Source organism: Argentina anserina, chromosome 5, assembly GCF_933775445.1.
Source record: "Argentina anserina chromosome 5, drPotAnse1.1, whole genome shotgun sequence".
Lineage (NCBI taxonomy): Eukaryota > Viridiplantae > Streptophyta > Magnoliopsida > Rosales > Rosaceae > Argentina > Argentina anserina.
This window is the reverse complement of record NC_065876.1, coordinates 28,315,681-28,336,734: the sequence shown is the minus strand read 5'-3', so window position 1 is coordinate 28,336,734 and position 21,054 is coordinate 28,315,681. Positions and strand designations below refer to the sequence as shown.

The 21,054-nt window shown below is 36.4% G+C and overlaps 2 protein-coding genes across 2 annotated transcripts in view; both read right to left on the bottom strand.

Moving 5' to 3' along the window:
- The window catches only part of LOC126793659 (ATP-dependent Clp protease proteolytic subunit 5, chloroplastic), a 135,434-nt gene extending 116,750 nt beyond the window's left edge, over nucleotides 1–18,684 (bottom strand). The window contains exon 1 of the mRNA XM_050520256.1: nucleotides 18,676–18,684. The gene's annotated coding sequence lies outside the window, so the exon portion shown is untranslated. The remainder of the gene's footprint in view (nucleotides 1–18,675) is intronic.
- On the bottom strand, nucleotides 6,950–12,365 carry LOC126793653 (vacuolar protein sorting-associated protein 9A-like). The gene is made up of 5 exons (XM_050520245.1): nucleotides 12,185–12,365; nucleotides 11,957–12,104; nucleotides 11,099–11,269; nucleotides 8,482–8,661; nucleotides 6,950–8,271 (listed from the first exon to the last, which is right to left on the bottom strand). Exons 1-5 carry the CDS (start codon nucleotides 12,361–12,363, stop codon nucleotides 7,525–7,527), a joined length of 1,425 nt encoding a protein of 474 aa, XP_050376202.1. The 5' UTR covers nucleotides 12,364–12,365; the 3' UTR covers nucleotides 6,950–7,524.
- Nucleotides 18,685–21,054: the final 2,370 nt, after the last annotated feature.

The following is a 21,054-nucleotide window of genomic DNA, read 5'->3' as shown; positions in this document are numbered from 1 at the left end:
ATGTACATATTTACCATTTATACAATATATATATATATATATATAATCCATTATATCATATACATGTCATATTCAATATTAAAAACTCTTGCAAAATCTTGAATCATCGCAAGGGTAGATTCGTAAATAAGTGAGATTTTACTCACCTTATCGACTCGAGCGTAATTCCACAATTTCCGAAGATAATTCATTTCCTCGATTTATCGATCACCTTGAAAAGATAAGAAAAGAATTTTAGAAACGTTTCGTAAACCTTAAAATGCCGAAACAGTAATAATCGGTTACTGTTCAGCAATTTTCGGTTTTATGAAATTACTGGTCACTGTTCACTATTCACTGTTATTGTTCACTATTCCGTATTTACTATTTATATATTACTGTATAAATACACATCTAATACGTATCTCTGTACGAGTACATACTGTTTACGTATTTTTGTACGTATAAATACTATTTAACTGTACGTACTGTCTTAGTAAATAAAAATTACCGAATTACCTTTTTAAAATTACTTTTTACCTTTACTAAAAGTAATTCACATTTATAATTACCGTACGTAAATAAAATTTACATTTACATTTACCGTACGTAAATAAAATTTACATTTATATTTACCGTACGTAATAAATTACAAACTTACCATTCTCGGAACTACCGTTCACGCCGCCGCACGTGGCGGCGCGTGGGGCTCACGCGCCGACACCACCAACGACGCGTATCACGCCACCGCCGCCCCTAATCTCCTCATTTCTTCCCCCTCTTCTTCCTCCTGCCACCGGCGACATCCCTACCCCCTGCCTGACTCCTCACGCGCCGCCTAAAGAGGCGGTTTCCCCCTATTCCTCCTCCTTCCCGATCTCCACCAAATCAAATCAAAACAATTAAAAATCCACAACTAATCCATCAATTACATCGATTCATACCTTAATCGAAGCCAAGAACTCTGATTTGGTTTCGGAAGAGCTTGGATCGCCGGTGGTATTTCAACTCTTCGGGAAGCACTCGGATCAACGGGGTTCGGCCTCCAAGTTGAAGGCAGAGGGCACCAAGGCGAGGGTCGGCGTCGAGAAGCCCTCCTCCGTGCTCGTGCGTCGTCGGAGATGCGCCTAGGATGGAGACGTTTTTCTGCCGAATCCAGGGGTAGCTGGTGGAGCTTCGGCGCTGCGTGGGACGGCGTGTCGAGCTCGGAGTCGGTAGTGGAGGGTCGCGCGAAGCTGCCAGGCCGGCGGTGGGCGACACGAACGAGCGGTGAGGGAGATCGCCGGTGATGGATTTTCTGAGGGAGGGAGGGTGCAAATCGGGGAGAGAGAATGGGGAGGGAGGCGGATGGGAGAGAGAGAGAAGGGTTTCCTGAAATGGGAACCCTAACCACAAAAATACCATTTTATACTCGTTTTCAAAATCGGAAACTAACTTCCGACGTTAATAACTCTTACGTACGACGTCCGATTTGAACGTGTCACATACTCACGAACTCATATCGACGAGCTCTACAACTTTCGTGAAGGAAGTTTTCGCAACCGAGCGACGGAATAAAAGTCGATCTATACGTTGCGGTAACGTTACGTTTTCTAATTAAACGATCCGAGAACGTTTCAGTTTTCGTCTCGAAATATCGCAAACCTCCAATTGTCGTCTTGAATTACTTTCACAAGTTTAACACTTTAAAAATACTTGACATTTAGTTTCTAAAAATTCGGATTATTACATTATGGCCCTATTAATTTCTTCGTCTCTTCCCCTGGTTTTTGCTATTAAATTCTTATGTGGTTTTACTGCGCTAGCTATGTCATGATAAAACTACTTAGGGTTTGCTCAGATTCTATCAGGGTTTTTTTTTTAAATAGATTCTATCTGGGGTTGCTGGCCTTAGTTTTAAACTCATCAAGAAACCATTATGAGCATCGATCTGGTAAGAAGTAATAAAGAACATGCACCCAGAAAATTTTCATCTAAACAATTTAAGCATGTCAGAAATCCAGCTACTAGCTAGTAAGCTAGAGTACTACTGTAAAATACAAGCGACTGGGGGACTGGCCGGGTAAAGCTCACGCATATGAAATCTGGTTATGTAGTGCATGGAAATCTGGGTTGGCTATAAGTTTTGATATAAATTGATCGCACATGCACACCGAGGGTGAAGAAATCCAACATCTCGGCCGACAGAGCATGTACTATTGAACGTGGCAGGCACATGAAAGGTGCATTTGGACATTTGGTACACAAACTCTATCATATAATTTTACCAAACAAGCACATCTGTGGTTGGCACTTGCCCAAAAATGATACACACTAATGTAAAATGTTTGGTGCTAGTCTTGGAAGAGTGTTGGGGAGTAGGACCAGCAATGGTCCTTTGAGGGATCCCATCAATTATCAATTGTTTGTCTATAGATCTATGATCATCAGTCATTGACCCTCTAATAAAGCTTCCATGATGAGTGTTACTATTTCACCTAAACCAAATTGAATCTACTATCAAAATCCAAACCCTAACCCTAGCAGAAAAATATCATGCAAACTATTTGGTCGACTATCGATTTGTACTCAGCTAGGTCGGGCACTAAATGGTGCTTCTCCGTAGTTTTGTGACAAGATAACAACTGATGTTTACCTTGAGATACAATTGATGAATGGTGTTTGATCTAAAATAACTCGTAATTATGAAAGTTATAATAATGATAGTTACAATCCTTGTGCCTCAAGATATCATATGATTCAGTGAGAGCTGTGGTTCCATTGATACAGAAGTCATTCAGAGGCTTGAAATCAAAATCCCCCCCCCCCCCCCTCATCTGTCCTCTATTATGAATTATCATATATATAATTTTAAGATCTTAATCAGACTCATCCAATGTGGAATCAGCAAACAATTGAAAACTTTGGGTACATGGGTACACATTTGTTTGCTTACTAAAAGAACAAATCCCAAATGGCCAAGTGCACTGGCATAGCCAAGACGAGTACACACATATGACATAAAATAATTTGATTAGCATTGTTGGCACACACTATCTGAGACCCCAGATATACATCTCCAAATCTATGTGTTCTTCATCTGTATTCTATAAAGATTCTTGGACCCCCTAATTTGAACAATTTATATACAATTGCAGATTGTCTCAGATAAATGTATAATTTTATAGTCGGTGTGAAGCACAAGAAGAGATTGATCTGCCTCTCCGGCTGGCCTGCCTGGCCATATAGAAAGGCTAGACAAAGTCAATCTGAGATGAACCAGATCCTGAAATACACGTCCAAGTTGTTTAGAAGCTTTTGTTTTGTTTGTATTGTGTTTGCTGGATGTTAATTCATCCCCTCCATTTTTTCACTAAAACTTTGGCTACGTATTTCTTTAGAAACATCGCCATCGAATTATCACATCTCTATGATTTCTACATTATTGAGGAGATGCATAAAACCCCGGGAAAAAAATACAAAAGGAAAGTTACAAGAAAATGGTGTTATCCCCAACAATGTCTAAAGAAAACGGATGGTGATCCCGAGCCAACACATAATTGTTGACAGAAATATATATATATATATATATGCTATAATTATTTTATGTTTTTCCTTCAATTTAGCTAGATAGAAATGAATATAAAGTCTTCTCTGCAATGTCACATCTCTATCATATATGGCATTCTTTTCTGATGCAATATCACATCCAGTGCAACCAGATGGAAATGAAAGCAAAGCAATCTCCCGACTCCCAAGTAGTACCAACAAAAGGAAGTTCCCAATTTAACTCGACCAACTTTTCTTTGCCACAAATTTGATTGTAAACACATTAAACCGAAGTACTAAATCTCAAAACCGACGTACATGTACAATATGATAATCATACGAGAGAAAAAGGCACATACATGACCTAAGATTCAACTCAGACGCCGCAGCCTTAAATAATTTCTTCTTTCCTGGGAACTTCCTGTGTTCTCTGATTTTACGGCCTTTCTATTGACCCAAGATGGCAAGATAGCAACAGTAAACCAGCACGTGAAAAAAATACGAATCAACTTTGCTATTAAACAAAGCTTACATCACAAAATCACCAACCAATGTCCATATTTCCTAGTGCCGTTGGGTTTAGTTTGAAAAAGGGGGGCTGGGGGAGATGAATATGATGCGGCATATAATAACAGATTGGTATAGACCTTCAAAGTTTTAGCTTTGTTTTTTGACTTTTTTGTTACACTGATGGAGTATATGCAAATCGAGTTTCAGATATACAACCATAAGCATGGCACACCATTACAAATATAAATATATGTCAGTGCAGTTAATCACAATTTTTAGTATCAAACCTTATCAAGCAGCGAATATATATAGACTTCATAGGTATAGTCAAACTCATGCTAAATCACCGTATTGATAATATATGATGTGTACCAAGATGTAGTACAAGAAAGTATCACTTAGAACGACCCAGTTATCTGATATAGACAAGCCTCGTGTTTGGTTTTTCCATTGTGGACAAACTAAAACTACTCGATCCATGGTCAGATTGCCTATAATAGGGTAACCACTAGAACAGCCAATTTAGAAGAGAATAGTAGTCGAACACATAGAGAGAAACTGCATACTATCAACATCAGGAGAGATTGTTGTACAGGAGTAAGATAATGCAGAGAAATACACAGGAAAAGAAATCCAGAACATACATTTCTGCCCCTTGATGAAGGAATGATGGACCGCAAAGTGCGTCTGCTGAAAGTTATATTTCATTCAGATTCAAAATGCTCCTGTAGTTCTGTTAGTGTCCTCCTCTGTCTCAGGATCAATAAGTTGCTACATATATGAGAGACTATGAGTGTCCAAAAGGATCCTCAAGTGTGGTAACCAGTGCTGGAACTTCTGCCACTGATTTCACTCCAACATAGACCTCGTTGGAAAAAGTGAAAAACAAACAATGAATTAATGGTTGAGACGCCACACATATAATACCTAAATACGATTGATAAATATATATGCACACAAGTCGATAGTTATTTCATACAGTGCTGGATACTTACAGGATTTAAAAGGGCTCTAACCATAGTTGTGTATGCTCCAACAGTCTTAATCAAGGAATTGAAACTGAAGGTAATCTGAACATTCAACTCATCTAGAGGGCTAAGGGCTGTCTGGTGCATGCAGCTGTTAGGGTTTCGTCGACAGTGCCGGAACTAGATCCGATTATCTGTAGATGCGCATGCACAGGATCGGTCACTCCTACAGTCCTACCATTCGGAGGTCGGAGGTCTATTGCTCGATTTTCTCCCCGATTACATCTCCTGATCCCGCAACTAGACATTTAAGGTAAAACTCTCTCTTCCTGTCTCTTTCCTAGTCGAATAAAGTCTCGGAGTGCCAAAAGGATGTCTACACCTTTTCATGATCAGTATATAATTTAGACTTCCTCACCTAATCGAAATGGGAGATTTAATTTCTTAATAAAAAAGGTTTGGATCGAACTGAAAAACACTCGCTCGCAAAAACAAATATTTGAGACAGACCGATGGAGAGAGAGCGCCGGAGAATGAGGGGGCCTTTGCATAAGCAGCTGCTGGTGGAGCTACCAAGTACCAACCGATACACTATTGAACATACTTTTGAGACTGCCTACAAAGTCAGTAGGTTGCATCAAATGTGTCCAAGACCTTGTTCAACATGGTCAGCGACATCTCTTTATCTACACTTCACGCGCGCTTATGGGCTGCTGCTGATGATGATCAAATACCTCGACTGATGTATTGCACTCGCAATGGTAAATTATGGAGTTTGCAATCACTGAAATACGAGGACAATACCTTAACAAAAGGAAGATGTTCATTCACTATTTCGTTACCCACATTTAGCTATGTGCCGATGTGCGTTTTGTTTTCCACAACATTTTCTGCTTGGGATCAGGCTTGAATGGAGATTGCAGGTTAGTTAATTGTCTTGGGGAAAGGGGAGTTCTACGGCTGCCGGAATGTACATTTGCCAGACACGGGAGCAACATGTGGTTTGGTATGGGGTTTGATGATAAAACCAATACCTACAAGATCGTATGTGTTAGTCGTGAATACAATGATCCTCGTAGACATACATCTGCACATGTTCTTGTATTGGGTACAAACTTGTGGAGACAGATAAGCTCAATTCCTCCTTGTAACCTGAACTGGTCAAGAACCGAAGATGTTGTCTACGCAAATGGAGCTGTGCATTGGTTGACAAAATCTGATAGAATAGTTTCTTTCGACTTCAGGAGTGAAGAGTTCTGTTGGACCCCTACTCCTCCCACATTACAACAAAGCTGGGACGATATGACTGCTTGGACTCGAAATTGAGTTTGTTTACTTTGAAAGGCTGTTTGGCCATTATGGAGATCAAGTGTTGCTTGTCATTTAGCAGTGGTGAAAAAAAGAATATCGAGGTATGGGTGTTGAAAGATTTTGATGAAGAAGAAAAACTGTGGGAGATATACTACAAGAACGAATTACCAGATAGTTCTCCTATTGAGTTTAATGGTGCTGCGGGGGAATGAGAACATGGAATATTTTTTACGAGTAACAATATTCCAACCTGTGTTTTCTTTATAGATGTAAGATTTGGCTCCGTCAATCGACTAGTATTCCCATTACGTCACGTTAAGGTACCTATAACGACCTCTACAGTTATTGAAGATTTCTATCTAAGCCAAAGCACGTACTGTTATTCTGAGACCTTGATTTCCTTGAAAGATTATGGCGATTTGGAGGAGGCTCATCAAGTGATTACCTGATCCAAGATATTATGGGATTTGGAGGAAGCTCATCAAGTGATCGATTATCTGATTCAAGATTAACTTCGTTTTTTTCATTTATGCTTATAAGATATGTAAAGGTATTCTTATATATTGCATGTCAATTTCAGTAACCACTTCTATTGATAAATTATGAAATGGTATAGTAAATTAACATTAATAAAAGCTAGGGTATCAGATTGATACTGGGGTGAAAGATTAGTAAATTGACAATTAAACCAACAGCCAATCTAGTAGAGAATAGTAGTCGAACACAGAAAGAAACTACAACTATCAACATAAAGAGATTGTTTCACAAGAGTAAGATAATGCAGAGAAATAACACAGGAAAAGAAATGCAGAACATAAATTTCTGCCCCATGATGGAGGACTGCAAAGTGCGTCTACTGAAAGCTACATTTCATTCAGATTCGACATGCTCGTGCCAGTCTCTGTCTCGGGACTCATTACATTGTTGCATATATGAGATTACAAGTGCCCAATAGTATAACTGTGCAAATGCCGACTTGCTGAAAGGGTGGAAATATTTCTATCTTCGCACGAAAGCCTGGTGAAGCTTGCCTAATCAAAATGCTAAACTCCTCATTTATCCAGGACTTCACCATTAAGTGCGACACCCGACACATGATAGCACTCATTGGCTCATTGCTAACCAGAGGTAGTCACTGATATTCCATCCACGCTTAAGAAATGAGAAAAGTGGTCCCTGACGGTGATCCAGCACTAAAATTTAGCATCACCCCTGCAAATTACATTAACTAGGAGAGCTGTGATTGAGAGGACTCTTCGTGTTTACTGTTTTGTGGTGCTACTGTTTGGTCCTGCAACAATTGAGATTCCAAACTTTCCACTTCAAAAAGAGACTCTGTATTATACCCATCGTCCTTTTTATCAGTATCCTTTGGTGACTCATCACTGGACTCTGCAGCCCTAGTATGGTCCTGTTGCCTTGAAGTTTCAGTATGCTGGTAATCCTGTGTTTCTGAACTCTTTAAAGGAACAGATGGAGCAGAATTACCCAATCCCTTGGCGAGACACACATATTTGAAAACAAGCTGCTTGTAATTATTAAGAAGGTCTTCTACATCATTGACTGTCAGATCACCAACATCCGCAAACAAGTATGGATACTGCCGGAAAACTTGGCTTGCCTGTTTATCGTTTACAAGGAGTGCTGCACCCTTATCCTCCAAATCTGAAAGTGATGGAACTTTTGATGATTTTAGGGGTACTGTTGGCTCCTTGTTCATATTCGCAAGCTGACCACTTTGATTAGGCTGCATGTTCGAATCAGTTGAGAGTCCTGATAAAATTGCTCGAGCAGATTCCATGTTCTTTTCAAACTCGGTTTCATCCATTGACAGGGCTCTTGCATCAATATTTGAAATGAAGGATTCAACGGAGCACATGTTTGTGAAAAAATAGGCTGCTTCTGCTACTAATTGAGATTGTCGCCTGAATCTTTGTATATACAACAAATTTGAGTGCAGTTGCGGAGGGTTGGCCTGAATCACATGTAAAGAAAGCTTGTAAATATACATTATTTTTCTTCATTGATGGGATCAACTAAGAGCTAAGTCTGAGCCTTAATGTTTGCAGCAGCAGACAGATCATAATAACCATATCATAATGAAAATAAGTAGAATAGAAACAAAAATGCACTGCACTGACTGCAATAAATGAATTTAGAGGCCATCATATGATGTTGCTCGTACCTTCAAAGTAACATAGATTAAGACAGGAAGAAATTCATCAGCTCCATGGGTATTCTCATTCGAAGCAATTGTAGCATTGTGCAGCAAGTTATTGATAACCTTGCAACAATTGAGTATACACACAAGCTTATCCCTTGGTGCCTTGTACATATTGATCTTCTGCAGTTCTTTCTGTGCAAGCTGCAACAGCAAAAGCGAAAAATTGCATGAGTATGAACTCAGCAGGAGATATTCAACAAACCATACAGAAGATAATCATGACTCCAAGTTTCCCATGCGCATGCTCACCATCAAAATTTAAAAGAGCAAAAAAAAAAATTGGCATTCATTAACCATGCAGAGCATGAAAAGTGTTCAACTGGGGAAACTGTTACACACATGAGTTCATTGGAAGAGGAGAAAGTCCATCATGGTTTCCTGAACTAGGTATTTCATTTGAAGTATAACAAAGCTTTACCAAAGTTAGCACATTCAGCAGTCAGCACTATCCTGATCAATGTTTTCAGATGCGATGCCGAGGCGTCGCCGGTGCGCGCCTTCGGGCGGAGCGACGGAGAAAAGCCCCGCAGGTTCAAACTCAAGCGAGGCGATGGAAATGCGACCACCGGAGCGACGGAGAGCGGCGGAGCGGAGGAGAAGCGGAGCGACACGAAGAAGAAGAAGCAAATTTTTTTTTTCTGGAGGCCAAAACGACGAAATTTTGGCATCCTCTGATTTATGTTTTTTTTTTTTAAGTTGGAATTTTCCAAATTTAACGTTGGAGTGAAAAACTCAAATTGGTTAAGGTCATAGGAGGACAACAACGCATCAAGTCCTAGGAAGTATTAAGAATACCAATATCTTTTACATAAGACAGGAAATTTTAAATACTAGCAAACAAGGGAATTATAGAAGTCCATGCATCATGCCAAGAGAACCCAAGCCATTTTTGTCTCTGAATGACTAGCTATTCTCATGTAACATCAGAGCTTAGTCCGATCTTCTTGCAGCGTTAAGCATTGTGCTTTCCCATTCACCATACCTTCTTAATTGATATAAATAGTAATCATGAACATGTTCATAATTAACCAATGCCTTCGATCATCTGTTTGGCTATAAGCTAGATGCATATAAACCATCTGTTTGGCTATAAGCTAGGTGCATATAAACCTTTGGTTGGGCTGCTTTGATACTTAGAGGAGTGCATCCTCTATTATAGTGAAAAAAAAAATCATTTATGTGTCTAATGTTGTTTAAGACTAAAATATATATATTTTAATTAAATTAATGTTTGTTGGAAAGGCGATCGCCTTAAATCGCCTTTGCACGCCGATGCTCACGTCTTGTGAGGCTTGACCATGTCGCCTTCGCCTTCGCTTTCGCATCTGAAAACATTGATCCTGATCATATTACCTTTTCAGTGAGTGATGCTCTGAGAAACTTATGATGTTACTATTTACACGCTTGATCAACAAATCAGATAAGTTTTCCAAACATATTTTATTGAAATAAAATACAAATTGAAGCAAGTTGTTTCTATTCCGCATCTATTAGTTAAAGTACGGGAAAATATTGAACAAATTTTCTTTTCCCTTTTTTTTCCCTTCTTTGTAAGAGATTTCAGGCACTAGAAGATCCATATTCTCCTGAAAATGGAGTATCATATGTCAAGAAAATTCCTACAACTTAGTCATCTTCATGTTAAAGTACAAAACCTGTGTATATGTGTGATTATGACGAGCAATGCATCTTGATTGAAAAAAGTCTATTTGAGGATCTCAGGAACTATGCACAGAGAACACAAAAACACACACACACACACATATATATATATATGTATATGTAAGTATAGTTTTTTGTTTTTGGCAAAATTGTCAAAATATACTCTAAATTTAGCTGAAATTGTCAATTTGCACTCCGAACTTGCATTTGAGTCAATTTACCTCTTAAATTTGGTAAAAATTGCCGATTTGCACCTCATCCGTTAAATTTAACTGTTTCTATCTAATTTTGCGTCACTTGTCATGCACATGAGAGGTAATGTTGTCATTTTGTATTTATATATTTCTTAAAAACAAATAAAGATATTCTTTAAAAGGAGGATTATTATTTTTAATTAAATTATTTATTTACATCTTTTTTCTACATACTTAACCATACTTCGAATTATATATTCAACATACCCACTTATTCAAATATAGTGTTGTGTATATGTATATATATATATATATATATTTTATATGTACACATTTATTTTTAAATTTTTATGTATTTATTTATATTTTTCTAATATATTTTAATATACCATATCACGTAAAATAATAAATATATAAATCAATAACATGTTTCGAAAAAAGTAAAAAAAACATAGTAGCAAATGTTCCTTTTAAGTAATTTTATTAATTTATTTCATTATTAAATATGACTAAATATATAATGACAATATTGTTCTCCAAATGCATAACGTGTGACTTAAAATTAGATATAAAACATTAAATTTAATAGAAGGGGTGCAAATCGACAATTTTTACCAAGTTTAAGAGGTAAATTGACTGAAATGCAAGTTCAAGGTGCAAACTGACAATTATGACCAAGTTTTGGGTGCAAATTGGCATTTTTGCCCCTTTTTTTCACTCACCAGCCATGATGATTCATTTTGATAAGGGGGCTTGATATCCAAATGTTCTGGTCGAATGAACTGTTGAACTAAAGCCATCTTCTCATGTAGTGTGTTGTCAACTTTTACATCATCTGGAAGTGAAGCAAATACACGAGTAAATAACTTTGTCATGACATACTTCTCCAGTCCCTGTATTTTAACACAACGCCCAGGCAAAGAAGAAAAGACAAAACAACCAACAACAGCTATTAGAGATATCAAGCATTAGCTAATGATCAAACAATATAATATGTGCATTCTTATCCAAAAGAACAATGTTAAGGTGCAAGTGGATAAATGATAACTAAAGAGTTCCTACAAAAAAGCAAAAATGATGCACGACAGATACACTACATCAGGAGGCAATTAGTACAAAATCTTGTAGATATTCATCAATCTTATCTCCATTATATGCTACACCCGATTACATTGTTTTCGTTTCATTTGGCACTCTTTCAGGGGTTGTGTGGTAAGTGGAATCAATTGTGAAATTATGGGTCCAGATATAGCAATGAATACATGTTTCTTTTCTCTAACTTCATCAGGAGGATACAGAGCTTCAAAAAAAGATGACTTTCTCCAACATCATGATAATTTACGGTCGAGAAATGGCAATTAATCCATCTTTCTTGTATCTAAAGTTAATAGAAGGATGCAGAACTTCGAAAGAAGATGACTTTCATTTCATACCTAAAGAAAACACTTAATGACAGATACATCACTTGCTTCACTTACTAGTTGGTTCAAATTCATATAACTAAGCAAGTCTAAGCTAAACTTGGTTAAGAAGTAGTAAAAAAATGAGTATTACGGCTAAGTAAAAGTGAAATAACTGACCTCGCCAGCACTATCGAGCTCCTCTTCAGAGCAGCCAGCCCAAAGAGGATGAACCCTAAAATCCAATTCCATTTGGTGAAAGAAGCTCTGCACTGCAACACTGTCCCTCTCCGGATCAGGAGCATTGTTCGAAAACGACACTATGAAACTGCAATCCAATTAAATTTCTCAACTCTCAATTCAATTGAAATCAAATCAAATCAAATCAAACACGATTCATTCTCACACCTTTTGATAGACTTGACGAAGTCGCTGGCCGACGGCTGACGCATGCGCTCGAGAAATTCCTGCAGCCCCGTGAAGACGTCGGCGTTCTCCATCGCCGTCCGATTGGAACAAGACTCTCTGAGGTCCACGGCGATTAGATACGCAGAGCTTAAAATTAGCGATGGAGCCGATAGTGACATAAGAAAGAATAGAATGACTAAAAAATGAGAAAAGCTCCAAATTAATTCATGTAATTATTGAAGCCCAATTTATTTTTGGGCCTTATGCTCAGTGCTTACTCGGCCTTGGCAGCCTAGGAACTGAGATGCGTGTGTATCACAAGGATTTTAAAATTTAAAATTTATTTATTTATTGTTATTTTTCCAAATATTACTCAGATGTTAATCCAGATGACAACAAATCAACCATTCAATTTCTAATCAACAATTAAATTGTGAAGTAAATTTACCGACCACCCTTTATTTGTTCAATAATGACCACCTAACTAGATTAATGTCATGTGTCTTTTTCATTTACATAGTTATATCATAGTTTACTCTAAAATTTTGAAATTTATTATTAATTTATTTTATCTTATATTCAATAATAATAAATATATTATTTATAATGATTTTAGGGTTTCGAGTTTATACTAAACTATTTAGGGTTTTAGAATTTTTCGAGTTTGCGATAATTGAGACTAAAAATTCTAAAACTCTAAACCCTAATTAAACTCTAAACCCGAAAAATTTTAAGAAAAATAAACGGGTGAATTCCTCATATAGTAGCTTATGTATGACTTCTTGGATAATTTGATATCTGATGTTTGAAAACGGACAATTTTGTACTTTTGTCAATTTTGATCATACTTCGAGGGTTATTTTCGTCACTTTAGTCCTTACCTCCTTAATTTTATATTTTGTTTCATATTTTCCTATCATCAAATTGTCTCTCATTTGTCTCCAATATATATGTCATTCACATCCACTACACATATATCAAAATATAAATAATTTGTATAATTATTACAACAAAAGTATATTTACTTTATCCTTATTAAATGTAGCTGAAAGCAATTGAACATAATTTACAAATAATTGCTTTTTTCGTTAAGAAAATAAATTTCCAATATGCAATTCCAATTTAGTTATTTTAAAAATATATTTTCAAATTATTCATAGCTAAATGTGATATATTGTATATCATAGCTATATTGAGAAGATTTATATTTAAATATATACATATTAGTTGCTAAATGAGGGAGATATATCGAACTTTTGAAGATAATTAAGATACAATTTGGAGATAATAGGTTAAAATAAATTTAAGTGTGGGTTTAAGAAGTTTATAACTAGAATTACGAAAATAATTTGAAAATATGATCAAAATTGACATAAGTACTAAAATGGAATATAAATGAGAACTTCAAGTACTAAATTGTCCGTTTTCATACATCAGGTATCAAATTGTCCAAGTAGCGATACATCAAGCACCATAGGAGGAATTTATTCTAAAATAAACTCTAAAATTTTTGTTAAATGTAAATTAGAAAAAATATAATTTATTGTTATTAATTTATATAGATAAACATGGTTATACCATAATTAATCTATGACACATGACATTAATCTAAGTGGGTGGGCATGAGGGTGGACAAATAAAAGTGATCGGCAAATTTATTTTCATTCAATTGAACTGCCAAGTTAGATTAAACTAATAATTTTGCTTTCAGTTCATGATCATAAACAAAAATTGGGTATAGATTATCACTTCAATTCTTTTAACTTAATTATGATGAAGTTATCACCCACTCTTTTTTACTATACACTACGACTCTTGAACTAGCTTCTGATTAGCTCTCATATAAGGTTTGTGAGTCAAATAGGGTTGGGCACGGGACGTGATGGGATGAGACGAGACGAGGCTCATTCCACGGCTCATCTCAATTTTTTAAATCGGGACGAGCGTTTTAAAGAATGCATCACACTTATGATTAATCTCGGTTAGGATCGGGACGGGACAAGCTTAATCCCACCATTCCATGACTTTGAATTACCTATTTTCTCAATTCTAAGAGACAATTATCATTCAAGATTTCAAGTAATCAACTACGAATTAAGTCAATTAACAACATTGACAAAGAGTCCATCACAAATTTAAATAGTCACAAAACAAAGATCAAACAAAGTTACGAATTAACAACATTGATTAAGAGTCCATCCAAAGTTCTAAACAGTCCATCACTCCATCACAAACATAAATAGTTACATAACAAACATCATACAAGTTAAATACTTAAACATCAATTACATTTGTAGTCGGTACAAACTTCCCCTTTCATTTTCTTCTTGGAGTTGGAGGTGGACAATTGTTCTTGTTTGAAGCAATGTCCTCATGATTTGCAAAAATGACAGAGTCCAAGAGTAAGTCTAAATGTCTAATGCAAAAATGAATTGAAATCAGCCAACAAGTATAAAGTATAAACACTTGTCAAAATGTATACCTACCTCAAAACCATCATAAAACTCAGTGTTTATCATTGTTGGTACTTCAACCTTTGCAATATCATCACCTGACATCCAATTTTTAACACAAAAATCAACTGAGAAAGTAACAAACAATTGAAACAAAGTTTAACAATGAAATCTTAGTAGGCCAAGCAAGTGAAATCGATCAAACATACTATCTAAAACAAAGTTTAGTAATCATCATAACCTAAAGTGCTAACCTTGCATCAAAATCTCACACACACACACTACCTTGAATCAGAATGAACTAGAAATTTGAAATTGAAATCTCTTGATGAAATGAACTTACCCAGATTCTGAGAGCTTTAACTGAGATTGGAAGGAGAGGGAATTGCTAAGTCGTTCCAACTGTGAAAGTGGTTGCAGCGGACGTGGGAAGCAAACCCGTAAAACTCCTCTATTTGAGAATGGAGTGAAGAGAAGTCATAGAACGAAGGTTAAGGCTGGGAGGGACAGAGAAGCAGTCGAAGATCAAAGAGGAGAAAAGGGAGGCCGACGAGATGGGGCTTGGGAGAGACTAAGGCCAGGGCTAAGAATGAAGTTCTCTTTTGCTCCTTAAGACATAACTCTTAGAATTATAAATCACCGGTGAAAGATGAGATATTCAACAGTCAAGATTATAAGTTATTTAATTACGAGACGGGACGAGACGAAACGGGACAAAGATTATTTGTCCCATGTCCCATCACACTATTATGAAATGGGATGAACGTTTTTAGATCTCCGTCTCATCCCATCCCTATGAATTTTGGGACGGGATCAGGATTTCAGCTTTTTATGCCCACCCTTAGAATAAAACCACCCTAAATTCCTGAAGAATATGAGCCTCTATATATTTTTTGTTGATTGAAAATTTAGGGTACTCTGATCATAATATGATTTAGCTAGACATAAGTTGTCATACACTCATACATTCCGAAATCATGTTCATGGTGCATCACATAGTTATCTTAAATTTTACAAATAAAATACTTAACTTCACTAGTACACAAAGACACATCAATGGCGTTTGAAAAACGCCATCAAAAGTCATCCACGGCGTTTTTCGCCGCCATGGTCAAACGCCGTTAACAGTGGCGCCGTGCTTTGGAAATTAGTTTAACGGCGTTTTTCAAACGACATGGATTGTAAGAATTACACGGCTTTTGGTAAACGCCATTAATATTAAGAAAAGCACGGCGTTTGATAAACGCCATGGATTATTGTTTCATGATGTTTGGGCAAACACCATGGATTCACTTGATGACGTTTGGCTTAGTGCCATCAATCTCTTTTCTAAAGGTTCAAAACATATTTCTATGGCATTTTCAAACACCGTTAAATAAATCAGAAATGACGTTTTTCAAACGCCATCTTAATATTTGTTTATGAAAAAAAATTAAATGATCTGGGCATGCATAAATTAGAAATCTTGGTCATAAAAGTGATTTAGATCAATAATTTGGACATCCAAACACAAATGAACAATGTTATCACAACTTGCATATCCATTCAGACCAAACTAGCATCACAAAACCATAGTAGCATTGTTGAACTACATCACATCTACAAATGTAAGTAAAAGACATGAAATAACTACTAAGACAGTGAAGTACATTGTTAATTACATGAACAAAATAGAGAACTAAGATTGATTGTTGAGATGCCAAAGGGTAGATGCCAATCATTTGTTGTTGCATATTGTGTGAACAAACGAATCACCATTCTTCAAAGGGCTTGAACATTTGAAGTATCAAATTAACTCTTTTCAAACACAAAACCAACAGCAAATCACAACTGCTGGACAAGGGCATGAATCCTAATGTTGCCACCTACACTGCAGTGTTAGAGGGTTTGCAAGGCAAGAGGACAAGAAAGCCTAGCTAAGAGGGGAAAACGTTTGTGCAAGTCATGATGGCTAAGGGACTTGTTTCTGATACCAAGGCTATGAAAGAGGTGTTAAAAGGCAGACCAACCCTGGTAATTAGCAAGGTCATGAACATTATCCTTTTCAAGGTGGAGTAATTGTTGTTATCATTCTTATTCTAGCTTATTAGAATGAGATTTTGGATTGGGGCTTACGATGAGGTTTTGAACAAGAGTTAGATAGTCAAAAATCACAACTCAGACCTATTAAAACAAACTAGCATTAACTAATCTTCCTTTGCAAGTTGCAACTTCTCTATATGCAGACATCCTACAACTCCATTAAATAGGCACTACATGCAAACCTATTAAAACAGACCTTGTTATAAAAAAAAACATAGACCTAATACCTATTTTAATAGAGTACTTATAACAAACACATAGAATGCACAAGAATAACCCCAACAAGCAAATTAAGAGAGTAAATTGAATCCAAGTTTTCCCTTTACATTAACTGATACCAAATCCATTCATACTCATAAACTGAATTGATAATCTTCCAAAAATATTATTGTACCCTATGATTCTGCTTCATAAAAAAGAAAGCACTTCCAGATTTGTGCTCACACCACCACCATCAGCATCATCAAAATCATCCTAGACATATATTCAATTAGTTGTTCACTAGGCATTTGAAGATACACTGAAAAGAACTTTTAAATCAGATAAGTATGACATAACTACTTACCAAGTTAATCCCTAACTTCTTTGCTATTAATTGCTCCAATTTTTTCCTACGTGAAGATTCTTTGTTCAGTTCAGATCTCAGTTCTTCATATTTGGAGTCACTTTGTACATAAAGCCCTAACTTTGTTGTTGTAACTCTAGCCCCAAGTCCTCTAACATGACCAGGACGGTCTTTACCAAGAACTTGAGTCAAAATATTATCTTCCAATATAGCTACATCATCATCAGTTGTTTGTGGAAGCGAGTCAAGTTTAGCTTGGACCTCAGCCTACAAGAAAAGTAATCATTTCGACAAAACAATAGCAAATGCAATAACTTAAGAAACAAGTACAATTTCTGATAAGTGAAGGAGTAGACTGCATACAACTTTGGTCGGAACAACATGATTTTTGCTTTTTTTTTTTGGCTCATGTCCTTTAATCCATAGTTTTGCTTTTGTATTAGAAATGTTAGAGTCCGGCCTTGAAAGTAATCTATGGTTGAGGATTATATCCTTTCCTTTCAAAGCTGTGACACAGTACTCTCAGCTAGGCTTCATGCATGACAAATAGTCCTCAAAACCTGCATTTAAAAATTGAAAATCAACTTGTAAAATGGTTATTCACTACTAAAACAACATAATCATGCAAATGAGTTATCAATACAGATATGTATTCATTTCAATCAACATGTTAAATTAACATTTCTTTATGGCATTTTGACAAACAAGTTATCTGCGTCCGATACTTTTCTCTCTTCCTCTCCTTATCAACTCTCTACACAATAGGCAAAAAAATTTCTCAAGTCTAAGATTCAACACTCCCTAAATATCATCGTGGTTACAGAGAAGAAACCTAGAAAACTAAACAGAGAACACAAACAAAGAGAGAGGGACCTGACAATGTAGAAAATTTAGAGAAACAAGTTCACAATGCCATATAAAGTTCCATGTTTCTGCAACAAACTATTTAGATGTGAAACATGTCAAGTAGTATAACTCTTTATCCTTAATCCCAATAGTATATATACACCCAAAGCAAGTATAGATCTTAACAACCATGTCAGTAAAAGAAAAGAAACAAAGCCAAAGAATGGCAAACTAAGAACCAAAATCAAGAAGAAACCTTATTATACCAAATACTAACATTACAAATTCACAAACTTAAAAACCATGTTTCACTACATGTTTATACCATCCACATAGCAACATGTAATCTTTAAAAGGTTATCTACATTACCAAGTGAGAGAGTGATTTACTTGGTTCCAATTACGATATCAATATTCAAGTTTTAATTTTATAAGATAATAGATCAATTGGTTCTAACATCACTCATGTGTGATTTACTGGTTTTTACATTACAAATAGAACACCAAACTCATTACTTGTCTCAGAACTGAAGCTTATTTCTTTTGTGTGTGTGTGTGTGGTGTGTGTGTGTATATATATATATATATATATATATATATATATATATATTGCTTGTCTCAGACCATATTACAATATGAACAAAAAATCATGCATGTATATTTGTATCAGTGAGCTTAAGAAGTTTATGCAAGTGAATACCCAGTTGGACTAGACTAGTTTTAGAAGGAAATATGGTAAAATTTGAGCACTCCAAATGTAGTTTTTAGCAACTCCTACCTCTCTAACCAATTTGTTTGCCTCTTAGGCATTTCTACAAACACCTACTGGGCATAATTGGATAATTGGATCTCAATATGAGCAACCTATCAATCCTACTTTCATCTCAATATGTTTAGATTTCATACAAACAAACAACAACAACAACAACTGAAGCAAAGCCAAATTAGGGAGCTTACCTTAAGGTTGTCGCCGTCACGGTGGCTCTACTTCTCCGATGGTTCGCGACGTTGAGGTAGCAAGAGTTGCAGTGAATGGGTGCACAGCTGAAGGAATTTTGTATTTAAGGCGAGGTGCTCTGTTGGGTTTTTGTTCTTGTTGGAGGAACAATGAACACTTTTTGGGTTTTTGTTTTCAATTTTAGGGCTAAGACAGAATAAAGAGGAACACTTCAATTCTAAGACAAAATAAGTGCGGCGGGAGAAAGAAATAAGTGCGCCAAAATGAAACCTAAAACCCGTGCTTTTAGGCATGACACCTTTTGTGGCGTTTACAAACGTCGTTGATGTCAATTAATTTCACAGCGTTTTCAAACGTCATCAAAAAACCATACGACGACATTTACAAAAACACCACGAAATTTCATGGCGGTTCAAAAACGCCGTTGATCTGCTGATCATTTCACGGCATTTGTAAAACGTTGTCCCTGCATCGGTTGGAGTAAATCAATGGGGTTTTTGCATGAAAACGCCATTAAAGGTTACTTTCAATGGCGTCTTTAATTAAATGCCATCCTCAAAATGTCATGGTAGTATATATTTGTAGTAGTGCTTGAAGAGCAATCTTGGACGATATGTATCCAAATAACATGTTCATGAAGGGGGTTGATTGTGCAGACTGGGTTCCTGCATGCAGCTCAGAAACCGTGAATTTTAATGTTATCCTTTCTCACAAAGCCAGCCTGAACTAGGAAGGCAGACATATTCTTTCGCTGCTCACCTTGAAGTTGAATCACCCGTCTGTGTTCTCGTTCTAAACAATAATATATCAAATTATCCATTAAACTTACCTCACCTGCTAAACACAAAAATTAGCGAGTGGGCATACCGGTTTGGTTATAGGCGTCTTCGGCCACCTTTTCAGTGTCGAGTTACAATTTACCTCTAGCACTGGCTTCCCTTGAAAAGCTGTGGAGTGCACCTGGTAATGCCCCAAAATGAAGTACATATGAAACTCTCCCAGACACGGATGATGGAATCAGCAGGTCTCTCTTTCTTGGTTGCCAAGACTTCATTTCTAGTTTTAATTATTTGGAAATTGGAATCAGTACGTTATGCTGTTTTATCAGTTTTAGGACTTACTGGAGGTTGTAGTTTTTCATTAATATTGGAGTAATTGGACTTCTGTTCTGGTTGATAAATTATCATCATGTCATGACAAATTATTTTCTAGAGGAACTCCAATCAAGTGACGACCATATTGATAAAATGGAACCAGGCGACCACTACATTGTTGAGCTCAAATCAAGATACTACAGCGAGTTGGCAAATAGCTCAAGACAATAAGGGCCGTTGGGACTCAAGTGAGGCTGAATTTATTTTTAAATGGTTACGTTAGCAACTTAAGATTGCAATTTCTTGATTTCTGGTTTTGTACGAAGTTTATTAGAATTCTAGATCTAGTATTAGTCTTTTACACAGCAGTTTGTAAAGAGTAAGTAGGGAGAATTGTTCAAGACTTTTAAGCCGCTGTAATTTTATCAAGCAATGCAGATTGAAATTCAATCATTTAAGTTATCTCTCTCATCTCATTCCATATTTCATCACTATCAATATTCCATGAGATTCTCTGTGCAAATTTTGTATATAACTGAAATTTTTCACAAATGCAGATTAACTGAAAGTGAAGGACCAAGTGTTCTCCGTTAGATCTATAACTTAACCGCTCGCTTTAATGCCTCACCGGAGTGACTAGAGGAAAGTCATGAGTTGTTGCTGTCCAAAGCTGAAGGCAGCAGTCTTGTTGACCAATTCAGAATTTCAGATGCTAAACCGCGATATCGTCCCGTCCTGAGTTGGTGCACACTTTCTAGTATCAAGTTCCAACAGTGCTGATTTGAACATCAATTGTTGTTGTTTGCTTCACTTTGATTCCTGTTTGTGGTTTATATTGATAAGCACTGATTTCTCATCTCATTCAATAGCAT